The 25,738-nt window shown below is 34.2% G+C and overlaps 3 protein-coding genes and 1 pseudogene across 4 annotated transcripts; 1 reads left to right on the top strand and 3 right to left on the bottom strand.

Annotated features, from left to right (window-relative positions):
• The first annotated feature begins 2,596 nt into the window (after positions 1-2,596).
• LOC139900679 (UPF0481 protein At3g47200-like) lies at positions 2,597-3,885 on the top strand (annotated as a pseudogene).
• Positions 3,886-5,820: 1,935 nt separating this feature from the next.
• Positions 5,821-8,180, bottom strand: LOC139897092 (F-box protein At5g46170-like). Its single transcript, XM_071879745.1, has 2 exons — positions 6,881-8,180; positions 5,821-6,253 (listed from the first exon to the last, which is right to left on the bottom strand). The coding sequence occupies exon 1, from the start codon at positions 8,040-8,042 to the stop codon at positions 6,882-6,884; it is 1,161 nt and encodes a 386-aa protein (XP_071735846.1). The 5' UTR covers positions 8,043-8,180; the 3' UTR covers positions 5,821-6,253; position 6,881.
• Positions 8,181-12,390: 4,210 nt separating this feature from the next.
• On the bottom strand, positions 12,391-16,968 carry LOC139897091 (ornithine aminotransferase, mitochondrial-like). 2 transcript variants are annotated; one of them, XM_071879743.1, is made up of 10 exons: positions 16,620-16,968; positions 15,638-15,746; positions 15,265-15,495; positions 15,022-15,181; positions 14,748-14,917; positions 14,081-14,233; positions 13,842-13,939; positions 13,612-13,692; positions 13,242-13,475; positions 12,391-12,704 (listed from the first exon to the last, which is right to left on the bottom strand). In XM_071879743.1, exons 1-10 carry the CDS (start codon positions 16,793-16,795, stop codon positions 12,560-12,562), a joined length of 1,557 nt encoding a protein of 518 aa, XP_071735844.1. In that variant the 5' UTR covers positions 16,796-16,968; the 3' UTR covers positions 12,391-12,559. The 2 variants fall into 2 exon arrangements, with proteins under 2 accessions (XP_071735844.1, XP_071735845.1); XM_071879744.1 differs by having other exon boundaries at positions 14,862-14,917; positions 16,620-16,966.
• Positions 16,969-22,408: 5,440 nt separating this feature from the next.
• On the bottom strand, positions 22,409-25,738 carry LOC139897090 (KH domain-containing protein At4g18375-like). Its single transcript, XM_071879742.1, has 8 exons — positions 25,647-25,738; positions 24,641-25,306; positions 24,052-24,519; positions 23,628-23,867; positions 23,267-23,551; positions 23,115-23,170; positions 22,937-23,030; positions 22,409-22,846 (listed from the first exon to the last, which is right to left on the bottom strand). Exons 2-8 carry the CDS (start codon positions 25,280-25,282, stop codon positions 22,715-22,717), a joined length of 1,917 nt encoding a protein of 638 aa, XP_071735843.1. The 5' UTR covers positions 25,283-25,306; positions 25,647-25,738; the 3' UTR covers positions 22,409-22,714.

The raw sequence follows: 25,738 nt of genomic DNA, 5'->3' as shown, positions 1-25,738 counted from the left end.
AACACCAAACCTCTTATAAAGAAGTTCATCTGACAACTGGATACGAAAACTATTGATCTGAAAAACTTAATTAGTGGCATAATTAACTTAAGCTTTAATTATGATAATAACCTATTAGAAATTGACGCATTTGTATCTGTTGTCATGGTTTCCTTACCTCCTGCTGGTTAACTACAAATTTGACGCATTTGATTACCAAGGGTATCTTGTTTTTTTAGTAACCCTAAAATTACCTTTAGTTCCTTGTTTATCCTTGATAAGACCTTCTATTAAAAATCAAAGAGATAAACCTACTAATTAAAATCAATTCAAAAACAATAGAAAACACTCATCCAATTATAATACATTTAATCATATATCGAAATCAAAGAGATAAATCTAAGGCTTAAATCAAAAACAAACAAACCCTAATCGATGATACAAACCAGAAATTAGAAATAAAATATCTCAAAACTTATTTCATACATACCATCGACTCCGTCTTTGTCAATAAGAAATAAATCAGCAAAAACCCTAATTTGATGAAGAAGTTGACTTTATACGAACCCTAATTTCACGATCAGATATACTTCAATCGAAGCGAGGTCTGGTCGTTTGATGTTCGTGATTTCTGATCGTTTTCTACTTTGTAAATGATTTAATTTAATGTATTTTTGAATTTGAAGTGGTGTGAAGGAGAGATGCGCACGGTTACTCGTAACTGCTTAGGGCAACAGGGTAATTAGCATTACTAACTGCCGACTATAATTCTTAATGACGCCATCAGGATATTAAATGGGAATGATACTCACACTCAATATTGATTCATACACACAGAATTTACTATTATGTCCTTACTTACAATAATAGAGGTTAAGTCTCAAGATAAATTTAAGGTTATAATTATAAATTTTATGGTAAAAAGTGTGTATGGATCAAAAACTGGTGTGTAAGTATCACCTCCCAGTTACCATATTAAACGGCTGAGATTAAAATATTAAAAACTCATCTAAGGTTAGAATTTTGACAAGTGTGTTTTTAATATTTTAAATGGCATCATAATATCATACTCCCTCCGTCCCGGATTAATTGTCCAGTATTCTTTTTTGGATGTCCCAAATTAATTGTCCACTTCCAAATATGGAAAGTAAATTTGATGATGTTTACAATATTGTTCCTAATGAATTAATTAAATTACAAAGGTGAGAGAGATTTCTAATTAATTAGTTGAGGGTAAAACAGTAAAGTAAGAAAGAAGTACAGAAAAAGTACAGTGTGATAATGATATTTCTTAAACTGTGTGTTTTTTGTCTGGGGACAATTAATCTGGGACGGAGGGAGTAATAGTTTTCTAATTAGAGAGAAGAGAGATTAACCAATCCGTTTTTAATCGAACCAAATAATTTAAAAAAATTATATATATTATGAAAACAGTTTTCTTCTCTAACCACCTTATGTTCACCTCTAGATATGTAATTTCAATATTAGATTCTTCGCTAATAATGCTGAACTAAAATTGAAGCACTAAATATTTAGAAGCCCCAACTAATTGCACAACCTAAATGACATTTCGATTATTAGCTATCTGAAAAGACTCGAATCATTTTTGCACTTTTTGTACAAACTTTTGTAAGAACATTTGTTACAATGTGTGGTGTGAGTTTTTATTTTGATAATGTTACGGTGTTGCTTAAAATTTGTAAAGTTATGGTGGTGTGAGTTAAAGTGTGAGTAGGAATTGTGATATTGTTACTGTAAAATATGATTGATATAGTGAGTCAAAAGAGATAAAAAATAATATATTAAAAATAATATAAAATTAAGGAAAATGTTAATGACAATCTTAAGTGTTGTCATTAAGAGATTTAAACATGTATGTTTTCATTGTACATTTTCAATAACTATCTACTTTCATGAAAAAAAACTACTCTCTAACTTTTAAATGTACAACTCTTTTTGCATTAAAAAACTTTTTAATGATAACCCTAAGGGTCATTTCCCTAAAATTAATAACTAGTCACAATCTTCCATTTCAAACTCCCACTAATTTTTTTTTTTTTTTTTTTTTTTTAATGGCACTCCCACTAATTTTATTTCTCAATGAAAAACTCAATCACAATCCATTCCACATCCAAAAGCCAGGCCCATAACACCAAATTGGAGCGTGAATTAGATGCCAATTAGGATCCCACGCAATTGGAAATTGCATATGAACTTCCCAAAGCCCCTACAAATTGAACAGCCTAAATGACATATCTATAAATAGCTATTTGAATTAGACTCGAATCATTTTTACATTTTTTGTACACACTCTTGTAATGGCAATTAGAAATTGCATATAAACTTCCCAAAGCCCCTCCAAATTAAACAGCCTAAATGACATTTCTATAAATAGCTATTTGAATTAGACTCAAATAATTTTTTCACTTTTTGTAAAAACTCTTGTAATGGCAGCTCGAAATTTCATATAAACTTCCCAGAAATTTCCACTCTGAAATCGTCTATATATAACATTGTTCGGAAGCAAAATATTATGAAACTTCAAAAAGTAGGCATATACACTAATTGTTTCAAATCATTCTTTTCAAAGCACCAAAATCAAAAATGCCAAAAAAATATGTCTGATCATATTATTACAATGCATCAAGAAGTGGAAATCATGAACACCCAAATCGAACAACCGCCAAAACTACTCCACAAAGTAGCTGGCAACAGTTGTATATTTAGAGTCCCTCGAGGTCTAGTAGACGTCAACAAAGATGCTTATCGACCTCAAGTTGTTTCCATTGGCCTGTATCATTATAGAAACAAGTTTTATGATATGATTCAAGAAAATAAATGGAGGTATCTTAGTGATATAATTTCAAGAATTGGTAAACCCCTTAAAGTTTTTCATGGATATTATAGTATCCATGGAGGTTCAAATTCAAGAAAGCTATTCAGAGTCGATTGATCGTTTAGTACTACTGAACTTGCTAAAATTATGGTGCTTGATGGGATTTTTTTAATTGAACTGTTTCGAAAATTTGGAAAATTGGTTTACATTAGTATAGATGATCCAATTTTTAGAATGGTTTGGGTGCTTCCATGTTTAGCGACAGATTTATTGAGGATAGAAAACCAAATACCATTTTTCGTGTTACAAAAGTTATTTGTTGAGTCTAACTCCGATGTTAACACACTTCCATCTTTAATCCTTGAATTTTTTTAATAAAATGGTTGCTAGAAAACAAAAGGTATTACAAGAATATAAAAATCTTGATGGAAAACATTTACTTGATTTTTTCCGAAAGAGTTTTATAAATGCCAAGAACAAATTTTCAAACGAAAAGACTAAAGAACCTTCTTTTAAACTTATCCAGCCTACGACCAAGCTTGTGGTCGCAGGGATTAAGTTTAAGGTTGATCATCAAGCGCATAGCCTTTTGGACGTTGAGTTTCGAAATGGCTCCCTATTAATTCCTAAAATTAATATGAATGACTTTTATATATAGTTCGTTTATATTAAACTCGGTGGTTTTCGGGCAATGTTATTTTGATTGCTCGAACGACATTACAACGTATGTTGTGTTCATGGGATGTCTCATGGACACCGCAAATGATGTAAGTTTACTAACCGAATACAAAATTATCGAGAATTATTCCGGTACTAATAAAGACATTGAAAAATTCTTTAAATCTGTTGGCAAAGATGTTGTTTTTGATGTGGAGAATAATTACTTACAAGGGTTGTTTAGTGAAGTGGATGATTATTGTACGGATGGGTGGCACGTGAGTTGGGCCGAGTTTAAGTATACTTATTTTCAGAGCCCATGGGCTTCAATTTCGGTTTGTGCAGTTTTTCTGTTACTCGTTTGTGTTGCTCTCCCAACAATTTACAGTGTAATCGAGTATTATTTTCCATGAGATGGGTGTTTTGATCCGGTGGTGTAGTCAAACTTTGTAGAATGATTTGATGGTGCGAGTATATTGTTATAGTGAACAGTAAATGTTTGGTTTGTAATGATATAGGGATATATATATATATATATATATATATATATATATATATATATATATATATATATATATAGTGTCAGTTTTAATTTAAGGTTTGATGATAGCTTTGTAATTTGACATAATAGCTACATAAATCAATGTTGTTACATGACATATGATTCGGCTAACACTATTTTATATGGCTTATGTATTTCATTAATGAGTGTGTAGTTTTAGCGATATTATCAAGAAGTCCATTTTTAACTATATAACTGAACTCCACTGCTAAACGTTAGACTAAATTAAAGTTAAGAACCGGACAATTGTGTTGCATACTTTCGGCTCATTTACTTGTATATGTGTGTTGAATTAGGTTGTGTTTGATCTCATGTGTGTCGTAGCCAAAAATCAAGCTCAAAAAGAACGGTTCCCCGTTTGTCTTTTAGCGATTTCTTTAAATAAAGTTGTAATTTTAATTTGGAACTGAGTGGACATTTGAGTACAGATGAACAGTACTCGTTTGAATGATGCTGATATATGATATATCATATACCACTTGAATTCATGAGTTTGTACTAAGATAGTGAGGAAACTTATTGTAATGGTGTGGATGTGACTAGTACTTTTCTCAATCGAGTTTGAGATTTAAAGATAAAATGATTCATTTTTTATTTTATTTTTTGAGATAAACGAATAATCATATAGAAACGAGGTTTTTTTCAAAGAAAAACGCTCTCAACAGGAAAACAAAAAGACATGGGGAAACGAGTAAGCTCGCACTTAAAAAGTAGTTATCTAAACAAAAACTATTTATAAACAAGACTCCTTAACATCCCGAGAAAAAAACCTGACAAACAAACTAACCAATGAGAAACCGAAACATACACGAAAATACGTATCTACTTTAAATCCTATAGAGCTGCTCGGATCGAGCCTATCGAGCTTGTTTCGTGTCTTCCTTTGTTTTTTTGGAAGTGTTTTCCGGTTTTTATTTTTTCTTTTTCATTCTCGATAATTTGTTTAAGTTGTAATCTCTGTTTGGTTCACCTTCATGTGAGCTTAGGATTGTATCCTCTGTTATTTTAATTTGATTGTTTGCTTTTCAAAAAAAAAAAAAAATACAATGAACGAAACCAACCGAACAAACAAGACGGACCACAACAATCAACCTCGAGGACCTACCATTTTCAATTGACCGTCTCTTTCAACAAATTCTTCCCGGACCGATTCTGAATCATGTAAGATAACACATTAGCGGATCCATCACCCAAAGCGCTCTCCTCGGCCAACCGTGTCATCACAACATCGAATGCCGCGAAAGCCTCCACGGACATATTTCCTCACCCGAATACCGATGAGCCGCCATCTCTTCCATCTTGAGGACTCATAAATAAGTTGAATCGGTTGAATGATTCATATCGAGTACAACCCATAAGAAATGATTACACATGAAAGGTATAGTGCTGCAAAAGATGGAACTTGTGCAAGATGCTTGTTGGTTATGTTTGAAATAAGATGTGGTTTACTATCCTGTATTTAAGCCAATAAGTATATGCTTTCACATTCAACCGATTCAACATTGTTGCAGTTAATTTGGGTTTGTGTTCCATCTCAAAATGGGTTATCACAAGATCTAGCTAAAGGGTGACAGGTCAAACTTAAGAAATAAGTTGGGTCAACCCAACCGAATTGACATGTACCCAATCGGTTTCACACGCCTAACTTGCCATTTCAAATATTCACAAACCTAACCATGATTAAACTCTAATTATGATCAATCAACTATCCTAATAAGAGTTACATACAACTCAACTACAAAAGTATGGTACTTTACAGATAATCTTAAAATATAGTTCAGCAATCAATTTATTAGGAAGGCGGTTTATGATAAGAGTGTAGTATGAATGAACATTACAGCAACATATAAACACTAATGTTTCATACCTACAAATATTCACATAAATAAACATAGTATATATGAATTATAAATGATGAAAATAAAAATTACAGAACTACAAACAAGCTCTAACAGCACGATTCACTAACAACTCTTTTATCGATCTTTATACCATACATAAAATGATACAGAACGGATACCACTCATCAACTGAAGCACCAGCCCTTACAACTCTTCTCTCACTCCATCAAAGTATGCAAGATAAGTAACGACTGCACCATCAGAGATCATTTGAGTAGATTAAGCTACGCGCAGAACAAAATCTTTTGTTTTCGATTCGTTTAAGGATCCTCAACTCCAAATCCATCATAAAGCTTATACCTTTATCAAGCTACCAAACTGCAACACAAAACAACACATAAAAGTACAAATAAGTAACTTAATTAACTCATGTGTACGAGCACTTTCAAGAGCATTAACTTTCTAGGATCAAACACCACAAGACTTTTTATATTGCACGGTGAAAACATGCCATCCAAACTTGAAAATGAAAACAAATAAGTCAGAAAAAAAAACTACCTACCTACTAAGCTACCCACAATCATTGCAGTATCTAATGCTCACAATCAAGTTAAGTCTGATCCATTTTAGTAGAACTTATTTATATCAAACTAGATATTATATCAAACGAGTTTCATTAGCGAATTTAGAAGCAACTGCTAAGAAGGCAACAGTGATAAACAAAATCTGCATACAAATAACAAAGTTGAGGAATTACATCACGATCAAGCTTCATTTAACTTCATGAAAGACAAGAATCAAAATACACATTGGCCGGATATTATTAAACTATTTTGCAAAGCATACCATTCCAAGGAATAAAATCATATAAGAGCTACAAACATTACAGCACAAAACAACTATCCACTAAGAACTTTTTCTATATATCTACATAAGATATGTGACAAAAGATAAACATATATGCATATCAGACTTAAGCTTCATCTTCATTAAAGTGACTAATACCTCAAAAGGAATTCATCTCAAGGCAATAAGTCCTCCTCTTGACCAACATCCTAGCAGCAGTTCCATAAGGCTCCTCAAATGCAGATGAAACCCAAGACCCATCAGAAACCTCTTTCTGACCCGACTGCTCACTAGGCCTAATTGCCACCAATGTAGCCCCTTTAAGCACAGTCCCATCAGGCAGTTCCAAAAAAGGCGCATACCAAAGCTTCATATTCAACGCCGGAACAAGCGTTCGCTTCGAAGCTGAAGACGCAGACAACGGCTTCACCCTCAATTCCTCCAACTGTTCTTTATTCATACACAACACACCTTGTCTATCTCCATCTGTTAAAACCAACGAATCCAACGTCTTATGCTCTGCGATTATCGGTTGAAGTAAATAGTGCCGTGCAGATGCTGCAATCAATGAGCTTATCGTCCACACTACACGTAATTTCAATCCACCATTCGTGTAAAACGATTCAGGTATACTTCCATTATCATCAGTCCCTGTTCCACAACTGTAATTTATTTCAGATGATGCAGGACTTTGTCGTTGAATCACAGAAGACGCACCAAGCATCACACAATTATCTAAAGTAGATCCAAAATCAGCTCTCCATCTCAACAACACATCGTCTTCGATCCCTAATTCACCGTTCGGAAGCTCAATTTTTAAATACCTAATTTCATTGAAGTTTTTTAGTACCTGTGTTGGAGAATGGTGAGTTACACCACCTGCACCTAAATCTTCACCGTCACCGTCTCCGGCGTAACCGACGTATAACCCCGACGAAGATGATGATGAAGACGATCGTTTAGGTCCTAAAAACTGTCCAATTGCTAAAATTGGCTTAACAATTCCACCAACAACAAGTCTGATTAGACTATAAAACGGTCCGCGAGATTTATCGGCGCCGCCGGCGCCGGCTGAGGCGGAATCATCGTCGGAGATAACGCAATCGACGCGAACGACGACGTTTTCAACTTGAGGAATTAGGTTTTGAAATCGCTTTGAAACGACGGAGCAACGACCTAGGGTTTTAACGTCACCGATGTTGTTGAAGATTAAGAGAAGGAGGGAATCAGGTATGATATCGAATCGATCGACGGAATCTTCGGTGCACGGTGGCTCTGGGTAGATTCTGGTGGTGTGATCCGATCGGATGGATGACATCATCAGTAGAGGTGATAGAGATCTAGGATTTGATAGAAATGAAAGAGAAGAGATCTGAAAAAAAAAAAAAAAAAATTAAAGTTTGGAGGAAATTGAAGGATGAATGAAGAGAGAGAAATGAGGGGATTATGAACTGTGTACGGGGGGATAAAGATGCTATATTGTGTGTGTGAGCAGTGGGTGCTATATTTTAATCAGTTAAATGTAAAATATAATTTATAAAAAAATATTTTAGTTTATTACTACGTATTTACACAATTACACTAAGTATATTTTTGATCAAGATATTTTAAGGAAAACAAATGTTTGTTTTTGGAAAATTGTGTTTGTGTTATACTCCCTCAGTCCTCAGTCTTAGAATTATGTCTAAGAACATTTGTAGTGGTAGAAGGCGTGAGTTGGTGGTGTCAGTTACTTTTTGTATTTTTTTTATAACTACGATGTGAGTTTTTGGTGTGGAGCATTGATGGTGTGAATTTTTAGTGTGAGTTAGGAGTGGTGTGATGATGTATTAAAATATAATTGGTAAAGTAGTTAAAAGGGGTAAAAATTATATTTTTAAATAATATAAATTAAAAAAAAGCTAAAGCAATTTGCGTTGCCATGCCCGTTGCCAACGTGCATGTCCCAAATTTGAAGATCCCACGCATCGATACGGCCCCCATGAGCGTTGGATGTTTGCCATGTGGGACGGCAACGTCGTTGCCCACCACCGCTACAACACGTCTAAATTAACTTTTTTACATTTAAAGATATTTTTTTAAGTTATATATATTATGTCCTTGATTAAATGAGGTATTTTAAGTAAAGAAATTTATTATAAAAAAAATTGGTAAATATGTTTTTATATTAAACGTTACATTTTTCAATTATAAAAAGGGTGTAATTGAAATTAAGTAGTTTTTCATGCTTATTTAAAGTAATGGACAGTAAAATACATGTCGGGCCTCCTGCAATTTGTAAGGTACATAAGGCCTCCAATTCCACTAAGATATGATAATTCAAAACCAAAAATATTTTCATGATCTTCACATGAACGAAATGGATCATCGTCAGCATTGAGTGACCCTAACAACCATATGGGTGCTTAATGGTTTTGCTTTGTCCATATTAAAATTTTCTAAAATCTTTTCCGATACAAGTTCTTTGATGTACAAGTTATTTCTTAGACTTTAGTATAGCGTGCGTGGTACCACTATCAGCAATACAAATATCTCCACCATTTGATTGATGTTGTATTCCAACAGGATTCACTAAAAACTTCAAATAAGAGAGGTAAATAATGAGTAAATATTTCGACAAGATAACCAAAATATATTACTCCGTACATGCAAACAAGTAACAATCAAAAGTACATAAAAGGTAACGTCTGATAAATATAGATATGTTATAGTCTAAAATCATTTACTTGTAAGCAAGGTTGCAAAAGACGCGAGACGGGGTCGAGACGGTCGGGTCCTAAAAGGGTCGAGACGGTCGAGACGGGGTCGAGACGGAGGTCTAGACGGATGTTGACTAACGTTGACTTTTAAATAAAAATGTTATATATTATATATATATTGTACATTACATTATTCCAAACATAAGCATTTCACACATGTTTAAATACTTCAACATTTCAAACATAAAAAAAGAAACCCTAAGTAATAGCACAACGTTTAGTATTAAAAAAAAAAAAAAAAAAAAAAACTTGAAAAAAATCAGAAAAACCCGTTTTTTCCCGTCTCGGACCGTGTTTGACCGTCTTTTGACCGATTTCCGTTTTTTCAAACGTTTTATGTATAAACGGGACGTGGCACTCCAAAATCCGTCTACACCCCCGTCTACACCCCCGTTTTTTCCGTTTTTTACAACACTGCTTGTAAGTGACACATAACAAGGTAGAAGATTCAAATCATTTAAGTCTTAAGTTAGGCCAGTGAATACTTAATCAACGTTATCCACATGGTTCACGCTCGTTTTCCTTTTCTTTTGTAAATTCTTTGTAGTGCTAAATAAGATGAGGTAGTCAAGAAATACTAAACCAATGAACCATGTTACATATCATTAACAGGAATCTTTATCATTCTTATAAAAGTATCTACGAACATCTTTGATTTTATTACTTCATTGATCACCATTATTTATTGACAATTGATATCATAGCTATCTTTGAGCTTTTTCCATATTATACTTGATCCTTGATCATAACGTTTTCAAATTCTAAGGAATCATCAATATGTTTCCGAAGAAAGCACATGATATTGCTTTTTCTTGTTCAGACCAATTGTTATGTTCATTAAAGGTTTCTAAAATACTCATTGATTCAAGATGTTTTATCGCGTTCATAACCCATGTAATGTAGTTCTTTCCACTTACGTTAAAAAGAGCGGAGGTTATGTTTGACATATATGCTATTATCAGAATTAAAACAAACAACAACATAATACAGAATAATTTATAATGATGGATAGCGAAAAATATAGACATGGTAGAATTACAAGTAATAAACCCCGGAGAAAAAAATGAAATTCATTCGGTGGTAGACTGACAAGAGGGATGATAGGTAGCATGAACAATAAAATAACAAAAAACAAAAACGGGTGAATCATCTTCGCATAACTTTTGAAATCAATAAGTAAAGAAAGAGAAGATTGATTTGTGAAAATGAGGAGTACTAATTGTAGAACTTGTTTTTTTAAAGTCATAGAACTCCACTTTTACTTGTGTCACTATGTACTTGTCGTGTGACGCGGGTCGGTAATAATTTTTATACGGAGTATTTTTTAAGAACATCAATTTTATATACTAAAAACCTTTTGTCGAGAAGTTAGAAAGAGATTACAAGGGCTTTAAAATCCACGAGTTCCCATAAATATTTTTACGACCTTTACTAGAGAACCAGTTAAATGAATACTTACAAACATAACCAAATAAATCACATTTCTTTAAAGGGCTAAGCTCAAAGACTATACTATTTCAAAGTCGCCATAACATCCAAACTGAAGCTGTGCAAATTGTTACGATCTTGTCCTTCACCTATGTCGAACCTTGTCAATCATCTGGCCACGAAGTCAGCTCACGTCAAAAAAAGGAAGAAGGCATAAGCCTATCTAGCCCAAGCCACACCCACACGACGAATCCATATGGGCATCGCATGTGGTAAAACCCCTCGGGTGAGGCCCGAACGCAAGACGTCCACAACCTCCGGGCCCATGAAATGGGCGTGTAACAACAAATGTAATTTTGCAGTGAGTGATAGTCGAACTGCTGACATCCCATATGGGACGACAAGTCACTACCACTACGTTAACTCATTGTTGTTGGTAAATTATTACTCCCTCTTTCCATATTTAATTGCTCTTAGTTAAAAAACACACAGTTTAAGAAAATATCATAAAGTACTGTACTTTCTGTTTATTTTTCAAGTTGACTCTTACTTTTTATTTCTCTTTTAATCTTATCCACGTACATTAATGACATAATGGACCTTTGTCTTCTTATTCTTTTTCTATATATAGAAGTGGATAATTAACATCTCAAAATGAAATAATCCGTCATGAACAACAAATTAGGAACGAAAAGAGTATTATTTTATTATTATCTTATAAAATGAAAGCGTATGGAACAGCTAACATTTGGTGATTTAAATTATATGACCACAAAGTACAAAAAACACAGCTAAGAATAGAACAAATAATGGAATTAAACAACAGATTAACAGCTACTCTTACATCATTGTAGTTGTTCGTGATATTATATTATATTTAATTAAAATTATTATAATATATATACTATGAGGTTGATTTAGTATTAAAAAAATGTTTTCATGATACTAAGAAATGCTTATTAATTAAATGTGATTACTTTATATATTGTTTATAGTTTTAAGTATTAAAATAGAGGCACGAAGGATGGCTTGGCTTTTGGGGTGATATATGATCAACCACTAGAGATTTAAAATAACCGTGTCTCGTTCTTGTCTCCTTTTGGAAACTATAGTAAACTTAAAAAATTAATTATTGATCCCTTAATTTGGATTCTTGTACCCACTTTTGTATTCCTCCATTAACATAAAGTAAAAATGAAGCAAGAATCTGCTTTATATTAATCATTATGTCATATTAATAAATTAAAAAAAAGAAATATTTTAATTGGATCTAACTTTTACTTATAACATTTTATTGTTAATATTCTAAGTGTATTACGCTAGAAATACTTGTATAAAAGGTCAATGTTTTTTTCTGGGTTACTCATTATTTTAACTTAGATATATCGTTTAACCAAATTACTCCATGACCATTTTTCATCTTCTTAACTACATCAAAATCTGTAACATCAAAACTAAGTTCTTTGAACAAAATCAGATATATTATGTTGTTTAAAGTGTCAAAATGATAAAAATATGAATATTCATTATTCAACCAGGTTACAGCATAAGATTCATCAGTTTCCTTTAGCATCAGACCATCAACAAAGAAAGACCCAATGAGAATAATTTATGTATCTGATTCGTTAAAACAAATAAACATCCACGTGTATCAACCATACAACTCGCGTCCACAACGGTCACATGGATTTTGAGCTTTTGGAGCAGTAGGCTTAGGCTTCTCCTTCACCAATTTCGGAAGATCGTGTTCCAAGACATCATGAAACGCTTTAGCTCCTTCCCGTATTTCATCCAAACTGAACAGAAAACAGCATTATGTTTATGTCAGTGGCGGTTCTATGTGCATTGGTGTGGGTCAAAGGACCCCACTACTTTAAAAAAAAAATTATACTACATCTTCTTCAAATTGTATACAACGTCACTAAATTTAACTACAGAACCTCATATATTTTTAAAATCAAAGGTTTTTTAGAGGTACACGACTACTAAAATACCCTTAAAATATAATTAGCTTTGAAAAATTATTTTTTACCGAGTTTTCATCTTGGATTCGGCACTGGCTTATGTATAAGATAATATAACACATATCAAATGTAACTACTCCTTAATAATGCCATTTATATAAAATAATTATTGAGATGACTGTAATGGGTCATCGCCACACTTGACTTGACAGATACTAGACAGATACTCATTTACCCATATATGGGCTAAAATTGCCACCTTTACCCAGAATCTATATTTATATTTTTTATGTTCGTTGGAGAATGATTAGTAATAGTACTATTATTTTGACGCGAAAGTTAAACTAAATAGAAAGCAATTGTATGTACCTTATGGAAAGGGGAGGAGTTAATCGAATAGTAGCGTTATGAGTTGGTTTTGCAAGAATTCCTCTTTCTTTCAATTTGATACAAAGATCGTACGCGTTTGCAGGGAACAAAGACTTGCTAAAAAGCTCAACTGCATTGAATAAACCTTTTCCCCTGACTTCCATCATGATTTCAGGAAATTGTCGTTGAGTTTTTGTTAACAGCCGCCTCAGCTCCTCACCCATTTCAGCAGATCTGAACAATATTATAACACGGATTGATTATATATAAAATAAACTCACAATTTCATATCTATCTGAGATTCAGAGTATGAAAATATTCAAAGTGCCATTTTCAAATTTGCATACTAAAGACTGACAACTTTTCCTACCTCTCAGCAAGTTTCTCATCTAGTACCACTTGCAATGATGCGATGGCAACAGCGCTAGCTAAAGGGTTTCCTCCAAAAGTACTGAAAGTAAAGTACAAATAAGCACGTTAACTCACTTGAAAATATGACATTCAGAAAGCATACTTTCGCACTAAGAACATATGATAATAGTTAAACTATAAAATGTTCTAAAAATGTTAGTAATAGATATGTTATTATGCATACATTACCTCCCATGCTCCCCTGGCTGTATGCAAAGCATAACATCTTTGTCAGCAAGAACTGCACTAACCGGTATCACTCCTCCACCTAATGCTTTCCCTAATATCTAAAATACCGTAAAGACAACAAGAGAACAATGCTCGCATTATAAATCACGTCTATTATAATAATTTATATGCAAGATACATATGTAATTTACACTAGAACGAGCTTCATAGGATTAAACTGAATAGGTAAAAGAACTTACAACAACATCAGGCCGGACACCTTCCCAGTCACATGCCAACATTCTTCCTGAGCGTGCTATGCCACTTTGTATTTCGTCTGCAATCATTAAGATGTTATACTTGGAGCAAAGTTCTCTGACAGCCTTTAGATAACCGTCTGGGGGAATAACCACCTGGAAAAACAGAATACAACCAACTTCAATTAGTTTATTTAAATATGAAAAAAAAAAAAATGCAAACTTGGTAAAATAGAAACATTTTACTTTCATGCATGTGGCCTGTGGGCGTTCGTGATTGTTAGAGGCGACAATTTCGTCCAATATACTTATATTTGGGTGAATTAAAGTTCTATCTATAAAGGGTCAAACATGGGAAGCCAAAAGATAAACTTTAAATGAAACAAGTCAAATGGATTGAAAGTCTACCCAAAGTATACTTTTAATGCATATACTCCCAAATTCTTTTATTCAACAATTTAGGTTGTTGTTGAAGTACTCTGACTTTTTTTTTTTTATCATATTTGACTGTTGGTAAAAGTATACTTTCATTGCATAAATTTCTAAATCCTTTTATTCAGTAAATTAGATAGTTGATATTGAATTACTACGATGTTTAAATCATATTTGACATGTAAATAATCTATATAAATACACATTTTCAACAAAAAGTGTTCAGAGTCAACCCTACCCCACCTGCTTTCACCAGAACCAAAATGATCCCTTTGGAGTTTGGACCACTTTCTTTACCACTCTGACCCACCCATATTACCACCTCTAATAAATGTGATTCAAAGTTGCATACCCCAGCCTCTCCTTGTATCGGTTCAAATAAAAATCCAGCTATATGTTCTCCTTTTTCTGCATGCATCAAAGAAAAATAATTGTAGGGCTATATAATAATCCCATAGACAAACAACGTCTGCATGATCACAAGTAGCATAGAAAAAACAAAAATTATAAACCTTCAAACAGTTTCTTGAGAGCAGCTTCATCACCAAAGTCAACTTTTAGTTGACCAGGTAACAATGGCCAAAATCCACGAGTGGCATCGTTATCACAACTCATTGATATAGCACCCATTGTACGACCATGGAAGCAGCCACAACACGAGACAATCATAGCCTACACACCCATATGAAGATAATAAGTTGGGAAATTATATAAACATATGTCAAATTTTCTATCAAATATAATACTAAATATACCTGATTTTTGGGAATTCTTTTTTTCTCGTAACCCCACTTTCTTGCCAGCTTAATAGCAGTTTCTACACCTTCAGCACCAGTGTTCATTGGAAGAACCATGTCATAACCAAACAATTTGGTTAAATATTCCGCAAAGACTGGAAATTTGTCATTGTAAAAGGCTCTAGAACTGAGAGTTAACGTTTGTGCTTGCTCGATTAACGCTTTCATAATCTTTGGATGACAATGTCCCTATACCAGAAACAGATCAGGCCCTTTTAAAATCACTTCTACTAACAAAACTTATTAATGATAAGTGCTTATTAGCATTCGTTTACGGATAGTATCTGTAAATATGATAAAAAGTAACATTAGTGTGTGCATCTCATCGTACCTGATTAACTGCAGAGTAAGCTGCAAGGAAGTCAAGATATCTTTTGCCTTCTGGATCCCAAATAGTAGACCCTTTTCCATGAGAAAATACTATAGGGACTGGATGATAACTGAAAAAAAGCCAAAAAAAATATACAGTTTTGCCTTATTAATTAATATTCGTTAACAACTTACATTGACTTCAAAAAATCAAATCATCTATTATTATCATTATTATAATCAAGGTTGCAAAATTCGCTATTCGGGGATTAATTGGTAGGGACTTTGGAAGGAGTAATCGGAAATTCGGGGATTAATCGGATTATACTTTATGCAGTTAATATTTAATTTCAAAAATTATATGTGTAAATATAGAAGAAATTATAGTTATAAACAGAAACTTAAAAATAATTGTCAAAAATTGTTCATTTACTTCAAAAACTCGAAAGTTCTAATTTACATTCATGTTAAAATGTTGACCAATTTTGACTTTGACCGACTTTGATCACCAAATTTGATTTTGAGCCATCAATCGACGTTGACCGGGCTAATTAAACGGATTTTGGAAAATCGGAACGGACTGCTCTTAAAAATGATTAATCGGGGAATAATCGGGTTTTTTACAACAGTGATTATAATAACATATACTGTATCGAATCACACATAAATACAGAATAATCAATTAAAAAGCAACCAGCAAATGGCATATGATTGACTGATCCTAATATATTTAAACAACTTAAGCTTCAGATACTAATGGTCATCGAAGCTACATATATATACATATATACAGAGCCAATTATTCATTTATTCATTCAATTTCAATTTCAAAATTAAACAATAACAATTAAAATTTATCACTTCAAGTTAATGCTAATAAACACAAACCTACCTATTATAAAACCATACAATCATCAGAACACAGCATCAAATTACAGAATCCAAAACACATGAATATTTTAATACGAACAAATTAAAGGATTGTGATGTAATTGTAATCATACTTATGAGCGCTGTAATCGTGTTCTAAATCGATAAGGTGACGAGAAGATGATGATGAAGTTGAAGATGCGATCCCTTCGGTTACACTCGAAAAATATCGAGCATTATTTGCCCTAATTATTCCGTTGCGTTTAATTTGGTTCAATAAAAGCTGCTGCATACATCTCCTGCTCGCCATACACGCCACAGCGATTTATCTGCTCCGTAAATTTTAAGAACTCAGCACGTTAGATTGTATGTAAATTAATGGAACCCTTTGAAATCAGTAATTTTGAGAATTGGATTATTAATTTTTGCAGTAGTAGTAGTGTATGATTTGATCACAGATGATGATGATGATGATGATGGAGCGTGCGTATCAAACGCTATCCAAAAGTGAATGAAAATAAAAATTAATAAAAAGAAAAGGCAGCCCTTAGGGCTGTCATTAGAAATTTTCATGATTTTAGGGTAAATTACACTTTTCGTGTCTGGGTTCTTTAAATTTCACAATAGTTGCCCTTAAAATTGGTTAATTAGATTGGAACCCCTAAAGTTTGTTTAGGGAGTAAATTACATCGTTAATGACCAATGACCGTTTTAACCCTTAACATTGCACACAAGTATTCATTATGAGTGAAGATATGGAATCTGAGAATTATAGAAAAGGGAAGGATTTTGGTAAGTAAATGATAGTGAAACATACCCTAACCACATTGAAACAAACCATATTTAAAACAAACAAAACATAAACCATTGATACATTCAAACACTCTCGTCTTTACACAGCTTGAGCCAAAAGGATAACTAAAATGTCGTGAAATCGTTGATGTCGAAAAGTTTTGACAATCTAATGAAACCAAAATCCAGCCTTAAATTACCCAATGCCAGAAAAAGCCCTAAAACTACTCGACGCCATAAACTACCAGACACCATACAAACCCCAGTCGTCACCTAAGTGAATCTAACCAAAATTCAGCCCTAAAACTATCTGACACCATACAAACTCTGGTCACCAACGGCGTGGCAGCCTAGGTGGCATGGGGAAACGCCCCATATTGCACGTATCCATGCGTGGCTTGTTCAAAAATGGGGACTGCACGTTGCAAAGCAACAGGATGGGCAACGGAGTTGGTTACTAATTTATTAATTTTATATTATTTTTATCCCTTTTTACTATTTAACCCAATTATATTATAACACATCATCACAATACTCCTAACTCACACTAAAAACCCACACCGCCACTACTCCACACAAACAAGCCACACGTCCTAGTCATCAAAAAGCAACTCACACCCCAACCACTACAAATGTGATGTCTTTCCTTTATATTTAGTTTTCTGCTTTATTTAAATATCATCAAACAATTAACGATAATCATACCATATTTAGAGTACATGTCTAAAAATTTCATTCATATAAATTTCTCGAAGATATACAGATATATTAGGTAACTCTAATTTACAACTAATTAGAAAACATTCACCTAAAGTTAATTTCACCTATAACCTATCTTAAGTTTTTATGTTATTAATTGGTTATCACTCGTATTATTCACTAAATAAATGATTGATAAATTCGATCAAATTTACTCTACTACTCATACTTATAATTGTTATGACAATAGTGAAATGAAACATTAATGTATAATTAGTTATAGTAAAACTGTCATTCAATAAAAAGTATTAAGATTAAGATGTAATGCAAACACAACAATGAACACCCTAAGATAATTGGTTTAACAACCTCCTTTACCTTGCACTCTACCATCAACCAGGGGTTATATTTAAGGTATGGTTCAAAGCATTTCCCAGTTTCTGCTCGTTGCTCGTATTCGTTGACTTTTTTCTTTTATCTTGGCAGCAGAGGTGCGCAAAAAAACCGGATCTAATCTGATCCGAAAAAAAGATCTGAAACTGGATCTACCATAAACCGGACACACCAAAATCCGGATCCGGATCCAAGATCCGATCCAGTTCCAATCGGATCTGGATTTTGTTGAAAACCGGATTTTTTCCGGATAAAATCCAGACACGATCCGAATCCGGATTTAGATCCGATCCGGATCCGGTTACAAGTGTAAGTAACTATTCGGTTCTGAATTGGATTTTTCCACGATGGCTTAAAATTTATAATTTTATTTCAGTCCAATTTTTAGACATAGCCCAAAATTTAGTATTACTTAGGCCTCATTTAATTTCAGCCCAACATGGTGTCTCTTTTGGTTTCTTCCACGAGAAATCGATGAAAATACACTTTTTTTAAGGTTTCGAACAAAATACATTTTTTTAAAAAAAATTGTCTTTTTACACCATTCGGTAGACGGGATTTCTGTCTACCACCTTTATCTGTCGTCTACTATTATTTTTACAAGGTAGTCGACAGTTTTTTCGTCGACTACTTAATAAATGTGGTCTACTACGTAGTAGACGAAGTTATAGAGCAGTAGACGTAACCCTGGTCTACTACGTAGTAGACGAAGTTATAAGGCAGGGTTACGTCTACTGCCTTATAACTTCGTCTACTGTCGTCTACTATTATTTTTACAAGGTAGTCGACAGTTTTTTCGTCGACTACTTAATAAATGTGGTCTACTACGTAGTAGACGAAGTTATAGGGCAGTAGACGTAACCCTGGTCTACTACGTAGTAGACGAAGTTATAAGGCAGGGTTACGTCTACTGCCTTATAACTTCGTCTACTGTCGTCTACTATTATTTTTACAAGGTAGTCGACAGTTTTTTCGTCGACTACTTAATAAATGTGGTCTACTACGTAGTAGACGAAGTTATAAGGCAGTAGACGTAACCCTGGTCTACTACGTAGTAGACGAAGTTATAAGGCAGGGTTACGTCTACTGCCTTATAACTTCGTCTACTATATAGTAGACCACCTTTAATGAGTAGTCGACGAAAAAACTGTCTACTACTTTGTAAAAATAATAGTAGACGACAGATAAAGGTGGTAGACAAAAATCCCATCTACCGAATGGTATAAAAAGACAATTTTTTTTAAAAAAATGTATTTTGTTTGAACCCCTAAAAAAAGTTTATTTTGAACAATTTCCCTTCTTCCACAACCGATGTGGGACAAACACAAAGTTCTACTGTATTAATTATTTTCCGTATTGGGTGATCCAAACCACAAGTGAACTTAGGTTAATAATTAATACGGAGTAGTATCAAAATGGTGATTTGCATGAATGAATGAATAATGCTATTGAACATAATAATTTTATGTAATAGTTTTCGTAGTCCATAAACAACCTAAGTAGACTTCGAGTTGAGAAGATAATCAAAAAAATTACATATTTTAAAGGCGGTTATTAGTCATTTTCATAAAGGCGGTTATTAGTCATTTTCATAAATGCGGTTATCAAAATTTTGAACATTTTATAGCGTGTTAACGACAGCCCTTAAGGCTGTCATTAGCATTTTCCTTTAAAAAAAACTAGCAATTTTTATTATTTATAGTGTGTCTAATAATAATGTGATCATTGATATGTTAAAACTATCAATATATATTATTTATACTAGTAATCTAATAATGATGCGGCCATCGAATCCTAGTCCGAAAAAAAATGGGGAAAAAATCCGGTCGAGAACCGAAAAAAGACCGATTCCGGAAAAAAAATCCGTTCGAGAACCGAAAAAAAGACCGACTCCAGAAAAAATCCGAAAAAAATCGGACGCTAAGAACCGGAACCGGAACCGGTTCCGAAAAATCCGGACAAAAAAATCCGGTTTTCTTTTTGTCCGGATCCAGTTTTTGCACCTCTAATTTGGACATAGTTTATAACAGTTGTATCTTGTTATTAAGGTGCTTTTTATTTCTAAGATGTCTCTGTCTAAAGATATTTGGTCTGAAGATCCATAGGGTGAACATCAAAAACCGTTTGTTTTTGTTTTTGTGTCCTACACAGTGAGAAACATATATCTAAGTCTACAAACTTGTAGATAAAAGATAACATTATTATACCTTATATCTTGAGAAAAACAAATAGTCTGCGGTAAAAACATCTACATTCACGCATACATAAAACCTAATAAGGTCCGCGTAAGGAAAAACAAACACCACCTAAGATTTCGGAACAAGAAACCAGTCATAAAAAAACATACTAATAAAGTAAAGCCGGCAACAAATAAATCAAAGGGACCTATCATCTCATTACATCAAAATGTATAGACTGGAAATTACATTTTAGTGCAGGCATCTAAGAATTCAGTTTGTAACAAAATAAACAAGTTATAGGACTGCTAGACTGAAAACATTAGGAAGTCTATTAGTAAACACATAAAAAGTACTACGGAGTAATAAATACTACCAGGTCATGTAGTTTGTTACTGGACTGGCATTGTTGCTTGCTAACTTTTCAAAACACCTGATCCACTTGTAGCCTGTAGCACTTGAAACAGGCTACCAAAAATTTACCCAAAGATGAACAAGAACATATACCCCAACCCTAACAAATTAATGTCGAAATATTTTTACTAAGAAACAAACTTAATGGAGCAATAAAACTGCAACATTTAAGGAAGGGAAAATAGCAGAATACGCTACCAGTCCATGGTAACTTGAAACTGGCTAGAAGTTAAGGTAACTTGAATGGGACCACTGGCAACGAATGCGTTACAAACATAACTTCGAGTGTAAATTGATCAAAGCAACTTTTTTTAAGGAAGGAGTATCCGCCAAATAATGTAAATAACAACGCTAAGATTTTCGATGTTCAAATACATCAAGAAATCTTCATAAGCTGATATCATGTCGTCATGTAGATGAATGCACTCACAAGTGAACACACGATAATTGTCTTAGGAGTCATTTAATAGGCTTCTTATGAAACAGAACAAAGATGTATTGTTATTCCGGAAAATCCCTGCTTATCATGTATGTTCCCTTGCATACAGATTGTGCATTGTATTAACCATTTACGTGTAGATGAAACGTAATTGCTCATATTTGAGTTTAGGATGAGTGCAAAGAACATAGACGTTCAGAAAGTTAAGTTATTACTTGGAGTTCATAACATCCAACTAAGGATTGTGTGTCTACATCCTAAGCGTAACACCAAATAATGCACACTTACTAGTCTGATGTTAAGTGTACATTTATTTTAAGTCTAAACTGTCAGCACCTACCGAGAGTGTGAGGTATGTTCGACAGTTAGTTGTCTGATGTGAAGTGTAATTTCATGTTGATTTGAGAAGTACGATTACAAGATGTTTTTAAAGCTGGCTGCAATGAATGTATGACTGTGAAGGCAAGGGATTAACAAGACAATGCGCCTTGTAGAGTTTTCCAGGTGCGGTGCCTTAGAAAGAAGATTAGTTTATGGGCCAAGTACGTAAATGGATTTCGTCCTCTGTTATAAAGATGGCTCATATATAACTGCAAACCCTAAAGAGGTCAAATACTCAATCATCAATAGGATAGTATTCCTACTGCGGTTGTTGAATGAGTCAATCCTAAAGAAAGATGAGACTATGATTGACCAGTCATATGCAAGAAGTGAACAGTTTAGGTTTCATAAACATAACAGATAAGAGTGTAAGTTGATATATTCATAAGAGGCACAAGAGTTGGTTCACTCTGCATGAAGAACATGCTGAAAGATACATGTCACAGAGTGCATATTTCTCATACTTTACCACATCTGCAGAACATAAATCTGCTTCAAAATCATGTATACCTTCAAGACCGTATGAAAAAAATTGAGCCACTAGCCATTCAAAAATGCATTATTTCAAAAAAAGATATATCTGATTAAAACGAAAATCAGAGAGCAACAAAAATTAAAAAGGAAAAGATAGAAAAACCAGTTATCATGATTAAGTTGTGACAGAATAGCAACAACCGCACGATCATTAACATCATGAAGCATAATAAAATATAAAAAGCCAGAATCCGCACTACCACAGAAAAGGAGTTAATAAGCGAGTTTGGTTTGAAAGAAAAGATCCTAATGAAGTCTCATGAATGTCGCTGGAAAGAGACTAAGATGAACCTTACGAATATGAGAGATCCATTTCGCGATAAAAAGACCTAGAGGCACGATAGATCTGAAGGAGGAGGTCCCAGGAGTTTTGACCTTTGACCTTTGACGTTTGTTGAAACTAAGTGGCCAATATGAAAGCCTGAATCAAGTTTTCAGCTGCACGCTTTTCTTCAGGTGTCCCAGATATCACAGCTACACGATCACCTCGGGATGATTTGGTTTCAGATATCTCTACAGAAGCTCCCGATATCTGTTGACACGAAGAAAAAAAATTCAATCTAATTCTAAAGATACTAACACAATCACACAAAGGCATATGTAAGTTAAGTAAGAAGATCACCTTACGAATATTGTCTACATTGGCCCCACCTTTACCCATCACTTTACCGACTGCATGACCAGGAATCAACATCTCAGAGGCAGCAGGAGGTAACCTGATTCAAATCAGACATCAAAATCACATGTGACATCATAGCTGACATCATCATAGCTAAAATTTTGGATAACAGAGTACTCACCCTCTATAATGCTTTGAAGAATACGAACTCATGGATTCATAGCCACGGTCATTCCTCTGAAGCCAAAAAAATAAAAAATAAAAAAAATAACATAAATGACAAAATCTACCAAAATGAAGTATAGCTCATGTCAATTAGATAATGTTAAATACCGGTGGTGAGCCGTATCTATAGCTTGAAGAATGCGGGCCCAAACCACTCCTTGTTTCATCTCTGTAACCACTCCTAGTTTCATCTCTGTGGTCATAATCCAGAGGAGCAAGTGATGAAACACTTGGCAAGATTGAGGGTACAGGAAGACCACCTGCACCAACATACATGGGATCATTTCTTGAAGATGTACGGGGCCCACTATCTCTATCTTTCAACACATCATCTCGAAGACGGAGAACTATCTGAACAAGTGCGTCCCTCACACTTCCAACTTCGCCAATTACCTACATGTTTGAAGAAACAGTTAGAACAAACCTAACAGAATTGACTTTTTGTTAAGATAAACTGAAGTATGTATACCTCGACAAGTTCATCATTAGCATCTGCACATTTAGGCTTATCACCTTTTGATATGCGGACATCTGCTCTACTTATCTTACGAATTTCATTTATGATCGAGCCACTTTTACCGATAATGCATCCGATAACTTTAGAAGGGACAAGGAGTCGCATAGAAACATCCCCCTCATCTTCTTCATTTATCTTACCTTGAAGTAAAAGAACTGCTTCCACTGTCATAGATTTTATATCATCCAAAGACTGCAAAATATGTCCACATTATAATCAGATTTAAAGAAAAAAACCCTCCCCAAAAAATTAACAAAACAACTCTATTTGCCCATCTCTTTACATGTTTCGTGGAAGCTTTTTCAATCCAATTCTCATTTTTAGAAACAACAACATGAACAAGGACACAAAACATAATGAATGTGAAAGACCATACCTCTGTCGCTGATATTGTTATGATACATTCATCACGTCTGGTGTCATCAACATCAATACGAGCTCCACTAGCTTCTCTAACACTTCTAATTGAAGCCCCACCCCGTCCAATAACCCGCCCAATATTGTTAAACGGGCACAAAACCCTAACCGTTAACTCCCCAGAAAGAGATAAACCAGAAACAACAGGGAGCGAAGAAGAAGAGTAAACCGGCCATGCGTTCCCTGAATCTGCATAACCTTGAAGTTCTTGTACATGTGAAGGATGAGATCTAGAGGGCACATACGGTTCTACACCCGGGTATAGCCCAGAAACAGGGTAGATCGGTACATCAGAAGGTATAATGATGGTCGGAGGAGCTTCAGGAACAGATGTTTCGAGAGGAACCGCTTCTTTTGGCGGGAACTTGTACATAATTGTCGAGACTGCAAACAGTGCTCTTTTCACTGCTTCTGGTTCACCAGTTATCTATATTCAACAACGAGCAAAAACAGATACTATCAAGCCAAAAAGATCAACTAAATGAACGGTTCGAGTGTGTGCACGTTTATTTAAAAAAGGGAAAAAGATTAAGAGGGTGAACGTTAACCTGAACAAAGTTGTCAAAGTCCATAGCACACGAATGATTAGGATCGTTAACATCTTTTGGAGAAACTTTAACGTTTGCCCTAGTCCTACTTCTCAATTTCTTTATAGTTGCACCAGATTTACCAATAAGATTAGCAGACTGAGTTGCAGGAACTAAAATCTGACACTCTTCCTTATCTTTATACTTCCTATCAGAATCACGATCACCAGCCGACCCCACCACATTCGCAATCGCACTATGCACCCTCAAAAGTGCATCCTGAGCCGAGCAAACAGGGTCCACATCACCAAGTTCCTCATCAGGCTCAATTTCCACTTTCTCATTAACATAACAATAAATTGTTATAACCCTGTGCCTGGAGCCTGGAAACGGGTCAACTACCTTAATTTTCGCCCTCGTATCTTGCCTTATTGTGTTAATAACTTTTCCACTCTTCCCAATCACACTCCCAATGAACCGATCCGGACATAAAATTCTATAAACAACCAATTCATCGTTGTCTCGATTATAGTTTCTATCGTCTCTTTCGTTTCCTCTTCTTCTTTGGTTCTTATTATCCCCGTCCCGGTCCAGGTCTCGCTCTCTGGGCCCATCCCGGTCCCTTTCCCTCTTATTCCTCTGCTGTCTTCGATTCTCACCCATACTTTTCGACACCGAAACCACTTACTGCAGGTATACACATAAAGCACAATTGCACAATATACAGAATCAAGTCATGAACTTTAGCCGTCCAATAAGAACAGATTGCAGACTACAGTCATTTAAATTAAATATACAATTTTGATCTTATATAAGAACAACTCATTAAAAAAATTAGTGAAATTTGATCGAATGTAATCAAATGACGGATATATAACCTAACTAAAAGTCAAAACACATATATATGATACGAATCAATAGCATTAAAGTTGGTGTATCTTACAATTGAAATAAGAATAAGCATTATTATCATGGTACATTAAAGATTGAATAATAATAAATTAGAAGAAAAGGGAAGTAATCGAACCTGATTTTGGATGAAGGAACAAAAGTAAACCCTAGGGTTCGTTACGAAGATGTGAACACTGAACACGTCTGTTCGTATCAGTTAAATAATTA

This window comes from Rutidosis leptorrhynchoides, chromosome 3 (assembly GCF_046630445.1).
Source record: "Rutidosis leptorrhynchoides isolate AG116_Rl617_1_P2 chromosome 3, CSIRO_AGI_Rlap_v1, whole genome shotgun sequence".
In the NCBI taxonomy this organism is placed as follows: domain Eukaryota; kingdom Viridiplantae; phylum Streptophyta; class Magnoliopsida; order Asterales; family Asteraceae; genus Rutidosis; species Rutidosis leptorrhynchoides.
The sequence above is the reverse complement of the archived record's forward strand: the minus strand, read 5'-3'. Positions and strand labels throughout refer to the sequence as shown.

Excerpts from the sequence above, each read along its gene's own strand:
- LOC139897092 (XM_071879745.1), bottom strand. The coding sequence starts at position 8,042 with ATGATGTCATCCATCCGATCGGATCACACCACCAGAATCTACCCAGAG.
- LOC139897091 (XM_071879743.1), bottom strand. The coding sequence starts at position 16,795 with ATGGCGAGCAGGAGATGTATGCAGCAGCTTTTATTGAACCAAATTAAA. Across the intron at positions 13,940-14,080 it reads GTGTCCGGCCTGATGTTGTT|ATATTAGGGAAAGCATTAGG; the intron begins GTAAGTTCTTTT and ends ACGGTATTTTAG. Across the intron at positions 13,693-13,841 it reads CAGCCAGGGGAGCATGGGAG|TACTTTTGGAGGAAACCCTT; the intron begins GTAATGTATGCA and ends CTTTACTTTCAG.
- LOC139897090 (XM_071879742.1), bottom strand. The coding sequence starts at position 25,282 with ATGGGTGAGAATCGAAGACAGCAGAGGAATAAGAGGGAAAGGGACCGG. Across the intron at positions 23,868-24,051 it reads TAACAATATCAGCGACAGAG|TCTTTGGATGATATAAAATC; the intron begins GTATGGTCTTTC and ends CATATTTTGCAG. Across the intron at positions 23,552-23,627 it reads CTAATGATGAACTTGTCGAG|GTAATTGGCGAAGTTGGAAG; the intron begins GTATACATACTT and ends TCAAACATGTAG.